This window comes from Phascolarctos cinereus, unplaced genomic scaffold (genome assembly GCF_003287225.1).
Source record: "Phascolarctos cinereus isolate Bilbo 61053 unplaced genomic scaffold, phaCin_HiC Scaffold_726;HRSCAF=1367, whole genome shotgun sequence".
Taxonomy (NCBI): Eukaryota; Metazoa; Chordata; class Mammalia; order Diprotodontia; family Phascolarctidae; genus Phascolarctos; species Phascolarctos cinereus.
In genome coordinates this window covers 313,152,012-313,172,441 of record NW_027556098.1, presented here as the reverse complement: position 1 = coordinate 313,172,441, position 20,430 = coordinate 313,152,012, and the positions used below count along the sequence as shown (strand labels likewise).

At 38.5% G+C, this 20,430-nt stretch overlaps 1 protein-coding gene across 2 annotated transcripts in view; it reads left to right on the top strand.

Moving 5' to 3' along the window:
* Nucleotides 1-20,430, top strand: part of FCHSD2 (FCH and double SH3 domains 2) — a 356,033-nt gene that overhangs the window by 197,441 nt on the left and 138,162 nt on the right. For both annotated transcript variants that reach the window (XM_020989616.2, XM_078156892.1), the window contains exon 8: nucleotides 2,145-2,273. In XM_020989616.2, the coding sequence (XP_020845275.1) occupies nucleotides 2,145-2,273 (129 nt within the window). The remainder of the gene's footprint in view (nucleotides 1-2,144; nucleotides 2,274-20,430) is intronic.

Here is a 20,430-nt window from a genome sequence, read left to right as displayed (position 1 = left end):
AGAGTAATGCTGAGGTTATAGGTATTGTAACAAAGTGTTTGATTCTCATGGAATTTTCATTGAAAAGATGAAGATTGGTGAACTAGATAATAGCTATAGAGGGATTAGAACTGGTTTGTTTTCAGCTTGGCAGGAGGTCTCCAGTGGAGCACCACAGGGATCTCTGCTTGGTCCTATGCTATTTAACATTTTTTATCAATGACTTTAGTAAGGGCAGTGATGGTATGAGCAGCACATTGGTAAATAACACCAAATAGAAGGGATGGCTAACACACTAGCTGATCAAATCAAAATCTAAAAGAATCTTGACAGGCAAGTGTCTTAGGCTGAAAATAATGGAATTAAATTTATTAGGGATAAGTATAATATTTTAGAGATAGGTTCAAAAAATCAGCTTCATGAGTACAAGAATGGGAGACACAGGGCTAGGCAACAGTTCATTTGAAAGAAGGCCTGAAAGTTTCAGGGAACTTCATATTCAATTAGTGCTAATAGTGTGATGATATGGCAGCCGAGAAGCAAAGGTGGGCTTCAGCTGTGTTGATTAGCCTTGTCACCTCTGAGAATAAGAAGGGAACAAGCAAGAGCCTTTGGAAATAAGGAGAGGACAGTCCTACTGTACTGTACTCTGGGCAGGCAACATGAGAAATTTTGGGTCAGTTCTGGGCACCACACTGTAAGTAGGACATTGGCATGCAAGAGAACATCCAGAGCAGACCATCCATGATGGGGAAGGGCCTTGCTCTCTGTGATCTCAGAAGGCAGAACAAGGAGCAGCAGGTAGAAGAGACAAAGAGACAAGCTTAGGAGTGATGTAAAGAAAAGCTTCCTAAGCAATAGGGACATTCCAAGTGACATGGGTTCCCTTGGGAAATAGTTGAGGCCTCTTCTCTGGATGTTGACGTGATGAATAAGTTGTAGAGGATTTCTTTCTCAAGTATGAAAGGGATTGGTGGCCACTGAGGCTCTTTTAACTCAGAAATTCTGTGATTCCTTATGTTAGACATGTAGAACAGTGAGTGATCTCAGAGGTCATCTAAACTAATCTCCTGCTCTCTAATCTCAGCTATAATATTTCTGCTTAAGTGTTAGCCTCTGCTTGAAGACCTCCAGTGATAGGGAACCAAGGCAGTCTGTTCTATTTGTGAACAACTCTGCAAAACTCTTACTTCTCCCCACCCTACTTGGTCTTAGTGTTGTCCTTTATGGCCAAGCAGAAAAAGTATCTCTTCCCCGAGAGAATCCTTGAAATATTTGAAGACGGCAGTCATGCCTTCCTAATCTTCTCTTTCATAGACTAAATATACCTAGCTCCTTAGAAATATCTTTAAATGGCATAGTCTTTGATCCCTTCCCCTCCAGTATACCCTCAGTCTGGTTGCTCTTCTATAGATGTGTTCCAGTTTGTTAGTTTCCTTCCTCAATTATGATGTCCAGAATTGAGCCTTATTACATGGATGTGGCCTGACCTCATTTGATCTTATAGTATTTTATGCTTTTCTTAAGCACTTCATATTCTAATTTGTATTAAATTTTCCACACATCTTGTCTCTATTGAACTTCATGTAAGCACCTGGAACAGTGCAGCACAGGCCCCAGAACAGAGCATACACCTTAATAAACGTTTGAATATATAAACATAATTGTTTACAAGTTGGAAGATACTGATAACACTGGGGGCATTGCTAATTTGTTAATTTGACTTCTAACTCTAGTACATGTTAGAGTACAAGTATGGAGTGATATACATATCATTGTGTGTGTGTATAAAAAAAGTTATTTAATCTCTGTGCCTTTATTTTTCCATTTGAAAATGTGAGTATATATGTGAATGTCCTTTGGCAATCTTTGGATCTCACAGTACTTGATAGTGTACTGCTGCTCTTACTCATTTGAAATTGATCAACAATACTTGGTAATTGTTTGCAGACATGTAACAAATATGGCTTCTTCTGTGAGATCTTCATAGCTTAGATACAGAAAGTAGGAGGATGGGGGAGAAAGAATGAAAAGGATCATTGTTATTCACCTCACTGCTTTTTCTTGGTGGGGCCTCTGATAGAGATGGGTGAAACTTGTACCATTATGTGTGCTTCATGGTCTGAACCAAATTGTAATTTTTTTGTTTTTTATTTATATTTTAGTTAAAAGCCCGGCGGTCAGAGTATAATTCCAAAGCTACACATGCCAGGAATGACTATCTTCTCACGTTAGCTGCTGCTAATGCACACCAGGATCGTTATTATCAAACCGATTTAGTGAACATTATGAAGGTAATGTTTCTGTGGTATCTGCACTAACCTCATGCGGCTTAATGGTTTGGTTCATGAGAAGTTTCCTGTGATCCAACCATTCCTCTGTGTATTTCAAGGATGCTCTGTGTAATCAAAAGCAGTAGGTATGGATGGATAATCACTAACTGAGTTGATGTTGACCTTCAGCTCTCAAATCCCATGATTCTTGGGACATGGATTTTAGAGGTTTAGGTTGCAGAGGACTAGGCCTGATGTGGAAGATGCTGGAGTAGATGGAAGAAGTGACATTTCTGGGACCATCTGTGAAATAAACTGGGGAGATGCAGATGGGATATAAAGGGCTTTGCAAACTACAAAGTACTATATAAATGTTAGCCCTTATCTTTAGCTTTTAGCGTCTAGTGGAATGTCACCTCTTTGATGGATTCTTTTTTATCTTTGGTATTCCCATTGCCTAGCACAGCTCCTTCTGTCTAGGCACTTACTGTAAGTTCTTGTGCTCAAGAAGTTAATAGTAATTTTGTTGTTTTTTTTGTTGTTACTAAATGTTACTAATAGTAGCTCATTACAAGAATGTTATCTTAAATTAAAAATAATGATAGGTAGAATCTTTTAAAAAATTATTATTTGGAATGGTATTTTTAAGAATTGAAAGGTTTGAATTTAAATAAGTTATTTTAAAATTTGAATTGATTTGTTCCAAATTGGTATTAAAGATAAGCTTTAAACATATGATAAGAAATTGGAGCTCTTTAAAAGAAAGATGTACCATTTGAAATACAAAGGAAATACATGATAAAAATAAACTTCCTATCCATAATTGTGGAATTTTAGAATTGAGGCAGGGAAACGTAAATCTCTCATTTTTTTCTCTTGGTTGGTAGGTAATGTTTCTAGATTAAAATGTACTAGAAGTTTTTTTTTAAACAGTTTTTTATGTACCTTCTGCAGATTTTTATGAATCTAATAGTTTATATGTGCATATAGCATTGTGTTTGGCTTCTCACTGGAAAATTGTTCTAACTTCCCACTTAAAGCTATCTGTTGCTGTGCCCTTATAAGATGAATGCTTTCATCAGAAGTCTGTTGAAGGCACCCCAAATGACTGGTCTGAAAACAAGGCAGTTTCATCAGGAAGTGGCTAGTTAGTGGTTTAGACTAAAGAACATCTAGAAGAATGCAAAATGCCTCTCTGCGGAGAAGGGATAGGCTCTTCATAGAAAGAGGTCTTTTGGGTGTCAGGGTAATGACAGATGAATGTTTGCCAAGACCCAATGACAGGACAAATATTTGTAGTCTCTTGTGGAAACGAGAGTCATCTGGACTGATAGATAACCAGAAGGAATCATAAAAGATAAATACCTTATGGCACAGAATCATGCAAAATAAGACTGCCTTATTAGTGCATCTTGTATGACTATTGACATTGGTCAGACGAGACATAAAAGTTTTTCCTACATCTTGATCTTTTATGCATTTTTTAAAATTTGCATTTTTCATGTCCCACATTCTTCCTCATTTCCACACAGCTTTGTATAACACTTTGTGTAGCAGCTTTGTTCAGTTCAGCAGACATAATATTAAGTGTGCAAGACACTGTTTGAACTAGCACCATGTGTTAACTTCCAGACCAGTGTCTGGCTTAGAACAATCTCATTCTTTCCAATTGCATATGACAATTTCCACTTGGATTCTCCCCCAAAATCTTTAATTTTACATTGAAAATTGAAGCCCTTCTCTTTTTTCTGTAGCACCTTTGCCATATCTACATTGTTGTTGATTCCACCTCCATCTCCCCATTTCTCAAGGCTCTTGATCTGAGAACTGAAAATCATTCCCTTCATCTCTTTCAACCAATATGGTACCAAGTCCTGCTCCTGGCTCTTTTCAGCTTTCATTGCTTTTGTAGCCAGGAATACTTTCATAATTTAATTACTTGTTGCTGTTTTCTAGTCACCCTTTTCCAAGTACTTGAATACTTACTTCATATTAGGGCCTTACCCGCAATAGGTAGTCAGCAAATCAGTGGATAATATGTTGGACTTGGAGTCAGATCTGAATTTTCCTGGCTCAAAAACTTGATAACTGTTTGACTCTGGGGTAAGTCAATTAATGTCTCAACCTTAGTATCTGCTATTGGGGATAATAATAATACCTGCTTCATAGGCTGTGAGGACCAAATGAGATAACATATATAAAGTGCTTTGTAAACCTTAACACACTAAATAAATGCTAGCTACACTGTTATTATTCAATTAATTATCCATTAAATTGATACTTCAATAAGAATAAGTAGTATTCTGTGCTTCCATTTTAGGTATTCAGGCTCTCCAGTTAGACTGTAAATCACTTGAGGTATAGTAGATAGAAAGCTGGCCTTGGAGTCAAGAAGATCTGGTGTCAAGTCCCATCTCTGGCATATCCTGGCTGTGTGGCCCTAGGCAAATCAGTCAGCTTCTTAGTGCTCTGGCAACCATATGTTGTAGCACAAGTGCTGACTTGCAAAGGGATTTTCCACATCCCAGAATTCAGCATATCAATGAAATCACAGGTCCAGTTCCTGTCTTACCCTTAATGTCAGGGGAAAATGAAAGTGCTGGATTTGGAATCAGGTTCATCCGACCTGCTAGCTCTTTGTCATTGGGGATGTCTCTTTACTACTCTGTTTGCCCATCTCTGGAATGAGGAGATTGGACTGCATAACCTCTAAGGATCTTTCCAGCTCTAAGTGACAGGTTCATATATTTATTATCCTCTTTTGTCATTTTCATTCTAGTATGAATTATTCTGCCTTTTTAGAGAAATGTTAGAATCTCAAACCACTGCTTACTTGATAGCTCCCTCTTTTTTTCTTTCACCATTAGGATCTGTCAGCTCTGATCCAAACCATACAAAGACCTGGACAGTTGTCATTGCTGGGCAGTCCTGGTCTCTGAATTGAAGAACCAGACTGGCTTTTTTTTTTTAACATTTTATGGATCTTTATGTCCTTACCCTAGAGCCCTAGGGAAAAATCATTCGAGGTTTAGGTTTGGGTTCATATCTAAGATCTGCTTAAAAGGGGTGCAGAAAAGTACTTGGTACAATGTAAATAAAATATAGACCTATAGGGCAACTATTTTTATTTCCCTACATGAAAGAAATGCTGAAAATAGAAAAGATTCATAAGCATGCATTGACAATCTAACTTAAACAAAGAGTAGGAATTTAGAGTTACTATTATACTCTCTGAAGAGGTTGATAATTAAAACCGCCAAACATGAAGCATTATATGAGACCATAGAACTGGCATTTTACCTTGGACTCTACTCTGCACTATATTCTTCCAAGTCCATAACTAATGGCAAACCAAGCTAGGGGTTAGACTCTGTCTCCTTTCCATAGTTGTCTTCCTCCAGGTAGCTGCAGGTGGCATCTCCTGCAGTTTAGGTCACACTGACAGAAGGACCCAGGAGATCCAGGAGATCCCAACCTCTTCAGCTGACCGAGTTGCTTCCAAAGCTAGAAATAGCTATCTCAGAATCACTGTTTAGTCACCTATGCTCAGCTTTGTAATTTACTCAAAGAAATCTAGCCTACTGTTTTCTTCCTGTTAACTCTAACGCCAACCCACTGTCCATCTATGTTGTCTATCTCAGACATACGTAGTGATGGACAGGGGGAAATTTATGTCAGGAAAAAAAATACTTCCAATAGAATGTCCTAAAATAAAATGAACTGCCTGAGGTTTATCCATTTCTTTCCATCAATTCTTATAAAAAACACAAGAATATATAGAAAATATAGAAAATTCTTATAGAAAAATCATGTAATAACATGTAGACCAATGGTGTCAGACCCAATTAGAATGGGAAATACTAATCTGTAGATAAGGAACCCTGTGGGCCACATGTTGACTTAGTTCTAAAGTACAATGCTATCTATATTGTATTTTCATTTAATTTGTTAAATACTTTCCCAATAACATTTTAATCTGGTTCAGCTGTACTCACTAGTATTTGTGTTTGACACCTCTGGTACAGACCAACTTCTGGTTCTCTTGGTATTAGCTGGTTAGCAGCTCTGAAGCACTCCATCTTTTGTCTGTCATTCTCACTACATGAAAGACTACCACTACCTCATATTCTGGCCATTCGTTACCTTGATGATGTTTTTATGCCACATGACATGCAAGTTATGGTTGATATCTTGAACTTCTTAGATAAAAAAATCACGAATACATTATCCCTTATTGTAGGAAGAAACTTTCTATGCATGCCTGGAGGGAGGCTGCTTTTGGGGGGAAGACTAGAAACTTTCACTTGATCACTGACAGTTGTCATCCTATATCTCTCCTCCCCTTCTTAGCTAATCTTGAGAAAGGTGCCTACATTAGGTGCTTCTACTTCCTCTCCTCTCACAGTCTTCTAAATCATCTGCAGTTTGGTTCAAACTTCATAATTCAGTTGAAACTGCCCTTTGCAAAATCAACAATGATCTCTTAATTGCTAAATATGATGTCATTTTCTCAGTCTTTGCCCTTCTTGAACTTGCAACATTTGGCCCTGTTTTCTTGGATACTCCTCTCTAATGCTTTTTCCTCTCTAGGTTTTAAAGATACTGCTCTTTCCTGGTTCTCCTATATGCCAACTGCTGCTTTATCATTTTCTTTGCTAGCTCTTCATGTCACACAAGCTAACTGTGAGGGTCCCCTAAGCCTCTGTCTTGGGGTCCCTTCTCTTTCCTCTCTATATCCTCTCACTTGGTTTTCTCATTCTCCCCCATGGATTCAGTTATCATCTTTATGTAAATTATTTCCATATCAATCAGTAAGCATTTATTTAGTGCCTGCTATGTGCCAGTTGCTAAGGATACAAAAAGGGGCAAAAAGACAATCTCTGCCCTTAAGGAGCTTACAGTCTAATGGGGGAGACAACATGCAAACAAATATATACAAAGCAAACTATATACAGGAAAAATAGGAAATAATTAAAGAGAGAAAGCGCTGGAATTAAGAGGGGTTAGGGAAGGCTATCTGTATATCTACCCCATTCTCTCTGTTGAGCTTCAGTTATACATCACCAAGTGCTTTTTGGATATCTTGATCCTTTAGATATTTCAGTCTTAACATGTCCAAAATGGAACACCATTCTCCCTAAACATCTACCTCTTCTGAACTTCTCTATTACTGTCCAGGGTACCGCTGTCCTCCCAGTCACCGGATTTTGGTGTCAGTCTTAGCATCATTCTCAACTCCTCACTTTCATTTTCTCTATGTATCTAATCTGTTACCAAATCTTGTCATTTCTACCTTTATAATATTCCTAATATATGTATCCTTCTCTCTGTTTACTGAGCCATCACCCTACAGACCCTTATCACCTCTCACCCGGACAGTTATAATAACTTAATTGATCCTCCTGCCTCAAGTCTCTTCGAATTCCAACACATCTTCCACTTGGCTGACAAGATTTTTCTAAAGTATAGGTCTGACCAATGCTGCTCCTCTGCTGAATGAATTCCAGTGATTTCCTATTAATTCCAGATTAAATAAAACCTCCTTTGGCATTTGAGGCTCAGTCTAGCACCTTCCTGCTTTTCTAGATTTGTATAACAGTTCTCTGAAGTTGAAATAGGGAACTTTCCTAAATTATTATTAGCACTCCCAGGACCAAAGAGGTACTTTGCACACATAGGATCCTAATGAATATTTATGGAATTGAACTGAACATCTGAATTAAATATAAGATAAACTCTGCAGACACTGCAAGTACTTAACCTGCCAGAAGGAGAGAAGTTGAAAGAGGTCATCTAGGGTCAGCAGTGTGTAAGGTCAAATATTTTTAAGTGGATCTCACTTTTTTTCTTTTGATATTTTATTTTTTTTCCACAGTTACATGTATAAAACAGTTTTTAACATTCGTTTTTAAATCTTTGAGTTCCAAATTCTCTCCCTTCCTGACTCTCCAACCCCGCTTTGAGAAGGCAGACAATTTGATATAGGTTATACATGTGTAGTCATGCAAAACACTTCTGTAATAGTCATGTTATAAAAGACTAAACTGTATTTCCCTCCATCCTATTCAATCCCCCCCCAATTTATTCTGTTCTCCCCCTTGACCCTGTCCCTCCTCAAAAGTGTTTGCTTCTGATTACTCCCTCCCCCAATATGCCTGCTTTTCTTTCACTCCTCTTCTCCTCTTTCCCCCACTTTACTATAGATAGATTTCTGTACCAATTGAGTGAGTATGTTATTCCCTCTTTAAGCCAATTGTGATGAGAGTTAAGGTTCACTCATTCCCTCCCACCTCCCCCTTCTTCCCCTCCACTGTAAAAGCTTTTTCTTGCCTCTTGTATGGGAGATTTACTTCATTCTACCTCTCCCTTTCTCTTTCTCCCAGTACATTCCTTTCTCAGCCTTAATTTTATTTTTTAGTTATCATCCCTTCATATTCAACTCACACCTGTGCCCTCCATCTATATATATTCCTTCTAGCTACCCTAATAATGAAAAAGGTCTTATGAGTTACAAATACCATCTTTCCATGTAGGAATGTGAACAGTTTAATAAGTCCCTTATGATTTCTCTTTCCCTGTTTACCTTTTGATGCTTCTCTCGAGTCTTGTATTTGAAAGTCAAATTTTCTGTTTAGCTCTGGTCTTTTCTGAAGAATGCATTACATTCTTCTACCTCATTGAATGTCAATTTTTTTCCCCCTAATGGATTAAAAACTCAGTTTTGCTGGGTAGGTCATTCTTGGTTTTAATCCTAGGTCCTTTGACCTTTGGAATATGGTATTCCAAGTCCACGGATCCTTTAATGTAGAAGCTGCTAAATTTTGTGCTATCTTGGTTGTGGTTCCACAGTATTTGAATTGCTTCTTTCTGGTTGTTTGCAATATTTTTTCCTTGACCTGGGAATTCTGGAATTTGGCTATAATATTCCAGAGTTTTCCTTTGGGATCTCTTTCAGGAGGTGATTGGTGGATTCTTCCAATTTCTATTGTACCCTCTGGTTCTAGAATATCAGGGCAGTTTTCCTTGATGATTTCTTGAAAGATGATATCTAGGCTCTTTTTTTGGTCATGGATTTCAGGTACTCTAGTAATATTAAAATTATCTCTCCTAGATCTTTTTTCTAGGTCAGTTGTTTTTCCAATCAGATATTTCACATTGACTTCTATTTTTTCATTCTTTTGGTTTTGTTTTATAATTTCTTGATTTCTAATAGAATCATTAACTTCCATTTGCTCCATTCTAATTTTTAAGGAATTATTTTCTTCAGTGAGCTTTTGGACCTCATTTTCCATTTGTCCAATTCTGCTTTTTAAGGCATTCTTCTCTCCTCATTAGCTTTTTAGACCTCTTTTGCCATTTGGTCTAGTCTTTTTTTTTTTTTTTGGCTTGGCGATGGGATTAAGTGTCTTGCCCAGGGTCATACTGCTAGTTAGTGTTATGTGTCTGAGGCTAAATTTGAACTCAGGTGCTCCTGACTCTAGGACTGATGTTCTTGCACTGCAGCAGTAGCTGCCCTTAATCTATTTTTTAAGGTGTTATTTTCTTCATTATTTTTTTTGGGGGGGTCTTCTTTAGCAAGCTGTTGACTCATTTTTCATTATTTTTTTGCATCACTCTCATTTCTCTTCCCAATTTTTCCTCTACTTCTCCTACTTCTTTTCACAATTCTTTTTGAGCTCTTCCATGGTCCAGAGACCAATTCCTGTTTTTCTTGGAGGCTTTGGATATAGAAGCTTTGGCTTTATTGTCTTCTTCTGGTTGTATGTTTTGATCATCCTTGTCACCAAAGTAAGTTTCTGTGGTCTGAGTTCTTTTCTGTTGTTTGCTCATTTTCCCTGCCTGTTACTTGACTTTTTAATTCTTTGTTAAGGTAGGATTTTGCTTCCAGAATGGAGGGTGAACTGTCCCAAGATTTAGGGATTTTGTGTAGCTGTTTTCAGAGATACTTATAGGGACTGTAAATTTTACGTTCTTCCAAGATGGTATGAACTAAGGAGGGGTATTTACTCTTCTCCTGGCTTGTGCTCTGGTCTGTGAGTGACCACAAACTTTCTTTTCTGCCCTGGAACTGTGAGGAGGGTCCCCTCTCTACTGCTGCCACAAGCTCTGCTATGCTAGTGCTTCTCCTCACCCCAGGACTGCAACCCAGATTCAAGTATGGGCAAAGCAACAGAGTCCTGCCTCAGTGCTAGCAGAGACCCTTGTCTCCTCCTTTGTCCCCTTAACCATCTGTGGGCTGAGAGCTCCAGAAGTAGCCATTGCCACTACTGCTGCTGATTCAGTCTCTCCCAAGGCCTGCTCCTGGTTTTCTGGGGCCAGGGCTGTGTTGGCACAGCCTGTGCTGGACTGCACTTTTCTCTCACCCAGATCTGACAGACCTTTCCTACAGACTAAGTTGTCTTCGGCATTTGTGGGCTGAGAAGTCTGGAAATTGTCACTGCTGCCAGTGATTCAGTCCCCTAAGGCCTGCTCTGAGCTTGCTGGGGCCCAGTCTCTGCTGGCACGGCCTGTGCTAGACTGCACTCCTCTCTCAGCCTGATGCAACAGACCTTTCCTATCAACCTTCCTGATTGTCTTGGGCTGGAAATTTGTTTCACTCTGTCTTTTTGTGGGTTCTGCTGCTTTAGAATTTGTTTAGAGTCATTTTTTACAGGTATTTGGAGAGGTTTGGGGGAGAGCTCAAGTGAGTCCCCTGCCTTTACCCCACCATCTTGGCTCTGCCCCTAGAGGATCTCATTTCTTATTCGAAGAAGCAAATCCATCAGAAAGGGTGTCTTTGCATGGTTGTTTTTAAGTTTTTGAATAACAAATCCCAGTGAAATAAAACATAAATATATTTGTATTGTGGCTCACAAATTCTCTTTTTTAAAATATAAATTTATTTATTTTTAGTTTTCAATATTTACTTCCACAAGATTTTGAATTCCAAATTTTCACCCCATCTTGCCCCTCCCCCCACCCCAAGATGGCATGTATTCTGAATACTCTTTCCCCTAGTCTGCCCTCCCTTCTATCTCCACCCCCCTTCTCTTATCCCTTTCCCCTTCTGTTTTCCTATAGGGCAGGATAGATTTCTGTACCTCATTTCCTGTATTTCTTATTTCTCAGTTGCATGTGAAAACACTTTTTTTTAAAACATGTGTTTTTAAAACTTTGGGTTCCAGATTTTTTCCCTTTCTCCCACCCCACCCACCCTCATTGAAAAGGCAAGCAAGTCAGTACAGGCCATACATGTGCAGTTATGCAAAACACTTTCATAGTAGACATGTTGTGAAAAACTAACTCTGTTTCCCTTAATCCTATCCTCCCCTCCATTTATTCTAGTCTTTCTTTTGACCCTGTCCCTCCTCAGAAGTACTTCCTTCTGATTACCCCTTTCCTAGTCTACCCTTCTCTCTATCATCCCCCTGCTCTCTTCTCCCCTTCCTCCCCTATTTTCCTGTTGGGTAAGACAGATTTCCATACCCAATTGAATGTGTATGTTATTCCCTCCTTAAGCCAAATCCTATGAGGATAAGATTCCCTCATTTCTTCTCACCTTCCCCTGTTTCCCCTCCACTGTAAGAACCTTTTCTTGTCTGTTTTGTGCGAGATAATGTACCCCATTCTACCTCTCCCTTTCTCCTTCTCCTAGTATAATCCTCTCATACCCTTTAATTTTATTCTCCAGATATCACCCCTTCATCTTCAACTCATCCTGTGCCCTCTATCTATCTATCCATCCAATATAATTTTTTCCCTCCCACTACCCTAATACTGACAAAGGTCTCATGAGTTATAAATATCATCTTTCCATGAAGGAATGTAAACAGTTCAGCCTTAATAAGTCTCTTATGATTTCTCTTTCCTGTTTACCTCTTCATGTTCCACTTGAGTCTTGTATTTGAAAGTCAATTTTCTATTCAGCTCTGGTCTTTTCATCAAGAATGCTTGAAAGTCCTCTATTTCACTCAATGAGCATTTTTTCCCCTGAAGGATTGTACTCAGTTTTGCTGGGTAGGTGATTCTTGGTTGTAATCCTGTCTCCTTTGCCCTCCAGAATATTATATTCCATGCCCTGCAGTCCCTTAATGTAGAATCTGCTAAGTCTTGTGTTATCCTGATTGAATTGTTTCTTTCTGGATGCTTGCAATATTTTCTCCTTGATCTGGGAAACTCTGGAATTTGGCTACAATATTCCTAGGAGTTTTCCTTTGGGGATCTCTTTCAGGGGAGATCGTGGATTCTTTCAATTTCTATTTTGCCCTCTGGTTCTAAATATCAGGGCAGTTTTCCTTGATAATTTCTTGAAAGATGATGTCTAGGCTCTTTTTTTGATCATGGCTTTCAGATAGTCCAATAATTTTTAAATTCTCTCTCCTGGATCTATTTTCCAGGTCAGTTGTTTTTCCAATGAGATATTTCACATTGTTTTCTAATTTTTCATTCTTTTGGATTTGTTCTACTGTGTTGTGATTTCTCATAAAGTCACTATCTTCCAATTGCTCTATTCTAATTTTTAAGGAAGTATTTTCTTCAGTAATCTTTTGGACTTCCTTTTCCATTTGGCCAATTTTTCTTTTTAGGGCATTCTTCTCCTCATTGGCTTTTTGGACCTCTTTTGCCATTTGGGTTAGGCTATTTTTTAAGGTGTTATTTTCTTCAGTATTTTTTTGGGTCTCCTTTAGCAGGCTGTTGACTTGTTTTTCATGATTTTCTTGCATCACTGTCATTTCTCTTCCCAGTTTCTCCTCTACTTCTCTTACTTTCTTCTCAAAATCCCTTTTGAGCTCTTCAAAGTCCTGAAACAGATTCACATTTTTCTTGGAGGCTTTGGATGTGGGAGCTTTGACTTTGTTGTCTTTTTCTGGTTGTATGTTTTGATCTTCTTTGTCACCAAAGTAAGATAATATAAGAGGTTTGCTCTTGATCCCAGCCAACTACTTGAGTTTTAAACTCTTTGTTAATGTAAAAGTCTGATTCCAATGTGGAGAATGTACTGTCCCAAGCTTCGGGGGTTTGTATAGCTGTTTTCAGAGATACTTCTAGGGACCTGTAAATTTTCAGTTCTTCCAAGGTGGTATGATAAGGGTTGAGGTGTTTACTCTTTTCCTGGCCTGTGCTCTGGTCTTTGAGTGACAGGCCACAAGCAGTCTTTTCTCTCTTGGAACTGTGATGAGGGTTTCCTCTCTACTGCCACTACAAGCTCCACCATGCCAGCGCTCCTCATCACCCCAGGACCACCACCCAGAACTGTGACCCAGATCTAAGCACGGGCAAAGCAAGAGATTCCTGCCTGAGCACTGGCAAAGAGATCCCTGCAGTCCCCCTCTGATCAGCCACTTAATTCACCCTCAATCAGTGGGCTGGGAGCTGAGGACTCAGCCACCGCCCCAGTGCCTGTGCTCTGCATTTTGGAACTGGCTCTGACCTAGCTCTTCTCTCGCCGAAAAACCAGACTTTTCCCACTGACCATCTAAGTTGTCTCTGGTGGTTGTGGATTGAGGAGTCTGGAAACTGCCATAGCTGTCTGTGATTCATTTGTCTGAGGCCTGCTCCAGGTTTGCTGTGGCCTGTGTGCCCATGCCGAGCTGTGCTCCTCTACCCTCCCGGTGCGATATGCCTTTCTGATCAACCATCCAGGCTGTCTTGGGCTGGAAATTTGTTTTCCTCTGTCGTTTTGTGGGTTCTGCTGCTTTAGAATTTGTTTAGAGCCATTTTTTTATAGGTATTTGGAGGGTTTGGGGGAAGAGCTCAAGCAAGTCACTGCTTTCAGGCTGCCATCTTGGCTTCGCCCCCTGACTCACATATTCTTAAAGTGTACAGAGGCACTCATCAATTTTGAAGACTTAGATTCAGCTGATCTCCCCCCCCCCAAATGCTTGTCAGCTTGAGAAGAAATAAGAAACTACATCAGCTTGCTTATCTTGGAAATAATGGATGACACCCAGGCTAGTTTTTGGTGCATTCTTGGCTTTGGAGTTCAGTGTATTCTCATACTGAATAATAATAGCTAGTAGCATTTATCTAGCACCTACTACGTGCCAATTACTACACTAAGTGCTTTATAAATGTTATCTCATGTGATCTTTATAACCCTGGGAGTAGGTATGATTATTATCTCCATTTTGTAGTTGAAGAAACTGAGGCAAATAGAAGTTCTATAATTTGCCAAGGTCACACAGCATGTGTCTGAGATTGGATTTAAACTCAGGGCTTCTTGCCTCCAGGCACAGCACTATCCATTGTGCCACACTTAGCTGCTTCATTTCCTTAATTTCAAATGTGGTGCAAATATGAGTGTTCCTTGATAAATAACAATTTTTCTCAAGTTGTGTGTTCTGCATAAAGCAAATTAGTAAATATTGAAAATACACACACAGAGTGTATACTCAGTACAGCCTTATAAGTCCCTCTCCTTGCCATCAGTGATACTCTTTACCCATAGACTGCTCCCTTCTGATTCACTTATCATGCATTATTATTATACAGTATATTTATCTGCATGTTTCCTAGCCCAATGAGCCCTCCCCACCCCTGTATTGTATTCTGCTATACTTTATTCACAGTTCATGCTCTTGTTTGTTAAATTGATCAAGGTGACTGCGCAATGTCAGCATTCCCTTTATGATTGTATATCTATGTCAGAACCATAGCAATGTTGTACTCTGCTTTAATTTCACGTGTGTCTGTACCAGAATATTTTATAGCATTAACTTCTACAGTGTAAGATCCCATGGAAAGTTTTATGATTTGTTTATGTTTCAGTACTGTCATAAGTACCATATTCCTTGGCTGCACATTAGTCTATTTATTATCTTCTTGGCAGTATCTTTTCGAACTTAATCCTTATAATTTATAACCGTAATAAATTCAACAGAAACTGTAAATCCATGGTCTTTTTATTTCTAATTTTAAGCCTTGATAGATAGCAATGATGAGCCAACTTAAAGTTTTAGTGCTCATTTCATTCAGCAAATAGGGATTGATCACTGACTATGTTCTGAGCTTTGTGTTTGGTCTTATGTGCTCTAAAAAGTAGAATAAGACATGGTTCTGCCTACATGGAGTTTAAGTTTGGTTCTACTTACTGGCTGTGTGATTGAGCAAATTACTTCATCTCTGCCTCACTGGCCTCTTCTTGAAAAAAATAATGTTAAAATCTGTGTGACCTATATGGCAAGGTTGTTGTAAGGAAAGTGCCTCATAATTGTTAGCTCTTATTGTTACCCACATAATAATGGTGCCTGACAGAAAGCAAGAGAACAATAAGAAAAGTAGATTACTAAGGGTGTTCAAAGGAAGAAGAGATTACATCTTCACAAGGATAAATTGGGGAAGGGAAGCCCTCATGAAGGAAATGTTGTTTGAGCTGTACTTTGGAGAATGAGTGGGATTTCAAAAGACTAAGATGAAGAAGAGGAGTATTAAATGTAGAAGAAATAGTATGAGTCAGGGTCTAAAGTCAAGAAAATGCAAAGGGGGATGGAATAAGTAACAGGATCCATTTGGGCTATTTTGGTCTTTAGGATATGTGCAAAATTGTTTTCATTTTGAGGAATTTATTGAGAATTGGCTTTTTGGGGCAGTGTTTCTAGATGCTTAAATGTGGTTACCTTCAGCTCAAATCTCATTGTGTTGGCAAACTCCATGGTGTTAGTTTTGGAGTCTTCAAAGGAAGCAGCATGTCAACAAAGAGAAAGCTCAACATTCTTTACTGCTTGTGTTTCAGCAAGTTTTTGTCTCGTTAAGCTATCAGTCATCTATCAAGTGCCTTCCCTCTTTTGTCTTTTCTTTTCAAATTGTTTGAACAAGAGGAAATAAAATGATTTAGCCAGGCTGTCTGGTGGCTATTGATTAAGATTCCCATGCTGATGTAGCGCTGTTAAATAATAAAGTAGACTTGGATTGTATTTCCTAAATGTCACATTAGTATGTAATTGAAAATAATCACAGGTTGCAGATTAGAATTTTTTTATTTCTTTAAAAAAACTTAAATTTGCTTTCAGTTTAGATGATGTTGAGGACTTAACATTTCTCTTCAGTGGCCTTTGGCTTTGTGTACCAATGTATTATTATCAGCAGTGTCTTAAATTAAATTCAGCAATGTGGACTGTTTGAAAGGATGTTCCTTCCACACAAACAACATTCTCAAAGTACTGTAGTTTGCTAAAAACACACTTCCTAACTTGGCTTTATAAATTTAAGTTTTGCATTGTTTCTTTTTTATTTTTAAAGTGAATTTTAGTCTTTTTTTATCTTTGAATCAGTGAATATTTATTGAATGCCAACATATTTATGATATATTGAAGAGCACTGTACTTAGAATCAGAAGCTATAGGTTCAAATCCTGTCTATGCTTTTAATTTTTTAAAAAAATTATTGTACATTTATTTTTAATATTCTCTCTAAATTTTGAGTTCCAGATTCTTTCTCACTTTCCAATCTCACTTCCCCCCCAGCCCTGCCCACTGAGAAGGAAAACAATATGATCTCAGTTATACAGGTGAAATCATGCAAAACATAATTCCATATTGGCCATATAGCTCCAAAAAAGCAAGAAAAACAAAGTGAGAAAATTATACTTCATTTCGCACTCAGAGTTCATCACTTCTCTCTCTGAAGGTGGATATCTTTTTTTCATAAGTCCTTTGGAATTGTCTTGAATCAGTGTATTGAGTAGAGTAGTCACATCTTTCACAATTGATCATCATTACAACATTGCTGTTACTGTGCAGTCATCTTCCCAGTTCTTCCCACTTCACTTTGTATCATATAGGTCTTACCATGTGTTTTTGAAACCACCCTCCTTGTCATTTCTTATAGCACAATAGGACTCTGTCACAGTCATATGCCACAACTTGTTCAGCCATTCCACAATTGATAGGCATTCTCTCAAAGCCCAATTCTTTGCCACCACAAAAAGAATTGTTATAAGTATTTTTGTACATAGAGGTCCTTTTCCTTTTTCTTTGATGTCTGTGAGATCCAGAACTAGCAGGGGTCAAGGGGCAGGTACAGTTTCAGCTGTAGTTCCAAATTGTTCTCTGGAATGGTTGGACTAGTTCACTACTCCACCAACAATTCATTTGTACCTATTTTCTCTCATCCCCCTTGCCCCAGCTTTTGTCATTTCTGATAGCTGTGTACTTCAGAATTGTTTCAATTTGCCTTTCTCCAATCGATAATGATTTAGAGCATTTTATTCATATGACTATATAGCTTTGAATTCTTCTTCTGAAAATTGCCTGTACATATCTCTTGACCATTTATCAATTGAGAAATATCTCTTATTTTTATAACTTAGACTCAGTTCTATGCTCAGTATATGTTTGAGAAATGAGGTCTTTAGGAGAAGCTAGGTGGCGCAGTGGATAGAGCGCCAGCCCGGAGTCAGGAGGACTAGAGTTCAAATTCGGCCTCAGACACATAATACTCAGTAGCTGTGTGACTCCGGGCAAGTCACTTAAACCCAATTGCCTCATCCAAAAAAAAAAAATTTTTTTTTATATTATTTCATTGGCTATGGTTCCTGTTAGCAAAATATAGTTTCCCTGGTTATCTCTTTAATTAGGTCTGGTTTTGCTTTTGCTTTGTCTAAGATCATAATTGTTACCCCTGCCTTTTTTACTTCTGCTAAAGTGTAATAGATTCTGCTCCATTCCTTTATTTGAAATCTGTATGTTTCTTTTTGTGTGTCTCCTTTAAACAACATATTGTTGGATTCTGGTTTCTGATCCATTCTTTTATCTGCATCCTTGTTATGGATGAGCTCATCCCATTCACATTCACAGTTATGATTGCCCTGTATTTACCTCCACCACATTTTCTTTGGTTTCTTCTTTTTCTTTTTATACTATCTCTATCAAAAATCTGTTTTGTTTCTAATCACTGCCTCTCTTTTATCATTGATCCTCCAGCCCCTTTCTCTTATCCCCTTCCCTTCCTGTGTCCTTATTGGGTAAGGTAGATTCCTATACATAACTGAGTGTGTATAGACATTCTTGTCTTTTTGAAACAGTTTGTTGAGAGTGAGGTTCAAGCATTGCCCCCTTCTATTTTCACCTCCATTGTAAAAACTCTTCCTTGTGTGCCTCTTTTGTTTGAGAAAATTTTCCCTTTTCTGCCTTTTTCCCCCTTCTCCCAGTGCATCCATCTTTCTCACCCCTTTAATTTTTTTAGATCACCCCAACATAATTGACTTATAGTCATATTTTCTATCTATTTAATACTCCTTTTAACTGTCCTAATAATGACCCAAGTTCTTTAGAGTTACATGTATCATCTTCCCATATAGGAATGTAAACATTTTGACTTTATTGAGTCCCTTATGATTACCCTTTCATATTTACTTTTTTATGCTTCTCTTGAGTCTTTTGTGTGAATGTCAGATTTTTTATTCAGCTTTGGTCTTTTCATCAGGAGTGCTTGAAAGTCCTCTATTTCATTAAGTGTCTGTTTTATCCCCTGAAGGATGATACTCAGTTTTGCTGGGTAGGTTATTCTTGGTTGTAATCCCAATTCTTTGTCTTCTAGAGTATCATAACCCAAGCCCTCTGTTCCTTTAATGTGGAAGCTGCTAAATCTTGTGTGATCTTGTGTGTGGCTCCATGATATTTGAATTGTTTCTTTCTTGTTCTTGAAATATTTCCTTTTTGAGTGGGAGCTCTGGAATTTCACTGTGATATTCCTGGGAGTTTTCATTTTGGGATCTCTTTTAGGAGGTGATCAGTAGATTCTTTAAATTTCTATTTTACCTTCTGGATCTAAGATATTGGGGTAGTTTTCCTTGATAATTTCTTGAAATGTGATATCTAGGCTCTTTCTTTGATGTAGTCCAATAATTCTCAAATTATCTCTCTTGATCTATTTTCCAGGTCAGTTTTTTTCCTGAGGTGTTTCACATTTTCTTCTATTTTTTCATTCTTATGATTTTGTTTTATTGTTTCATGGAGTCCTTAGTTTCCACTGGACCAATTCTAATTTTTAAGGATTATTTTCTTTGTTGAGGTTGTGTACCTCATTTTCCATTTGGTCAGTTCTGCTTTTTAAGATGTTCTTTTCTTCAGTGAATTTTTATGCTTCTTTTGCCATTAGGTCAGTTGTGTTTTTTAAGGTGTTGTTTTCCTCAGTATTTTTTCATGCCTCTTTTACCAAGCTCTCAATTCTCTTTTCATAATTTTCTTATATCACTCTCATTTCTTATCCCAGCTTTTCTTCTACCACTTTTATCTCTTTCTTGAATTCTTCTAGGAATTCTTGTTGGGCTTGGATTCAATTAGCATTTTTCCTTGAGGCTTTGTTTGTAGGTGTTTTCACATTGTCATCTTCTTCTGAGTTTGTCTTTTGGTCTTCCCTGCCACTCTAGTAGCTTTTTATGGTTGTAAGACTTTGAGCTGGGCTTTTCATGGTTAAGTTCTTTTTTTGTTGTTGTTTGCTCATTTTCCCTAGCCTATTTCTTGACTTTGATCTTTATGTTAAAATTGGGCTCTGGTCACCTAGGGGTGGGGAGGCATTGTCCCAAGCTTTAAGCTTTTTCATACTGCTGTTTTCAGAGCTAGTTCTGGTGGGTCTGCAACTTTTGAGTGCTTGCAAGGTAGGAGAGGTATGGTTACTGCTCTCCTGGTCTGTGTTCTGGTCTTTACCCAAGAAAGGCCTCTGCTCTCTGCAGCCTTAAGCACTAGCGCTCCTTTTGGTCCTGAACTCTGAACAGGGTCCCTGCTGTCTTGTGACCAACTATAAGCTCTCCTCTCTGCCATGGAATCATGACCCAGAACTGTGTTTGAGAAATAAAGTTGCTGGTCAGCACCAACAGCACCCAGTGCTAATAAAGGATACCCTGTAATCTCTTTGTGACCAGTTTTTTGACTCCCTTACCATCCCTGGGCTCAAAGCTCCCGAAGCTGCTGCTGCCGCCGCTGCCACCACCACTGCTGTTGCCCCACATATGAGGCCTATACCCTAGTGTCACAGACCTATTCTGCTAACTTCCTAAGTTTTCTTAGGCTGGAAAAATGTCTCACCCTGACCTTTTGTTGGCTCTACCACCCCAAAATTTGATTTGTCATGTATTTTAAAGTTGTTCAGAGGGGACTGTTGGGAGAGTTCAGCTAGGCTGCTGCCTCTAATGTGGCATCTTGACTCAGCCCCCTCCCCACTCTCTATCATCTTTGCCTTTTCTGTGTAACCATGGCCACAT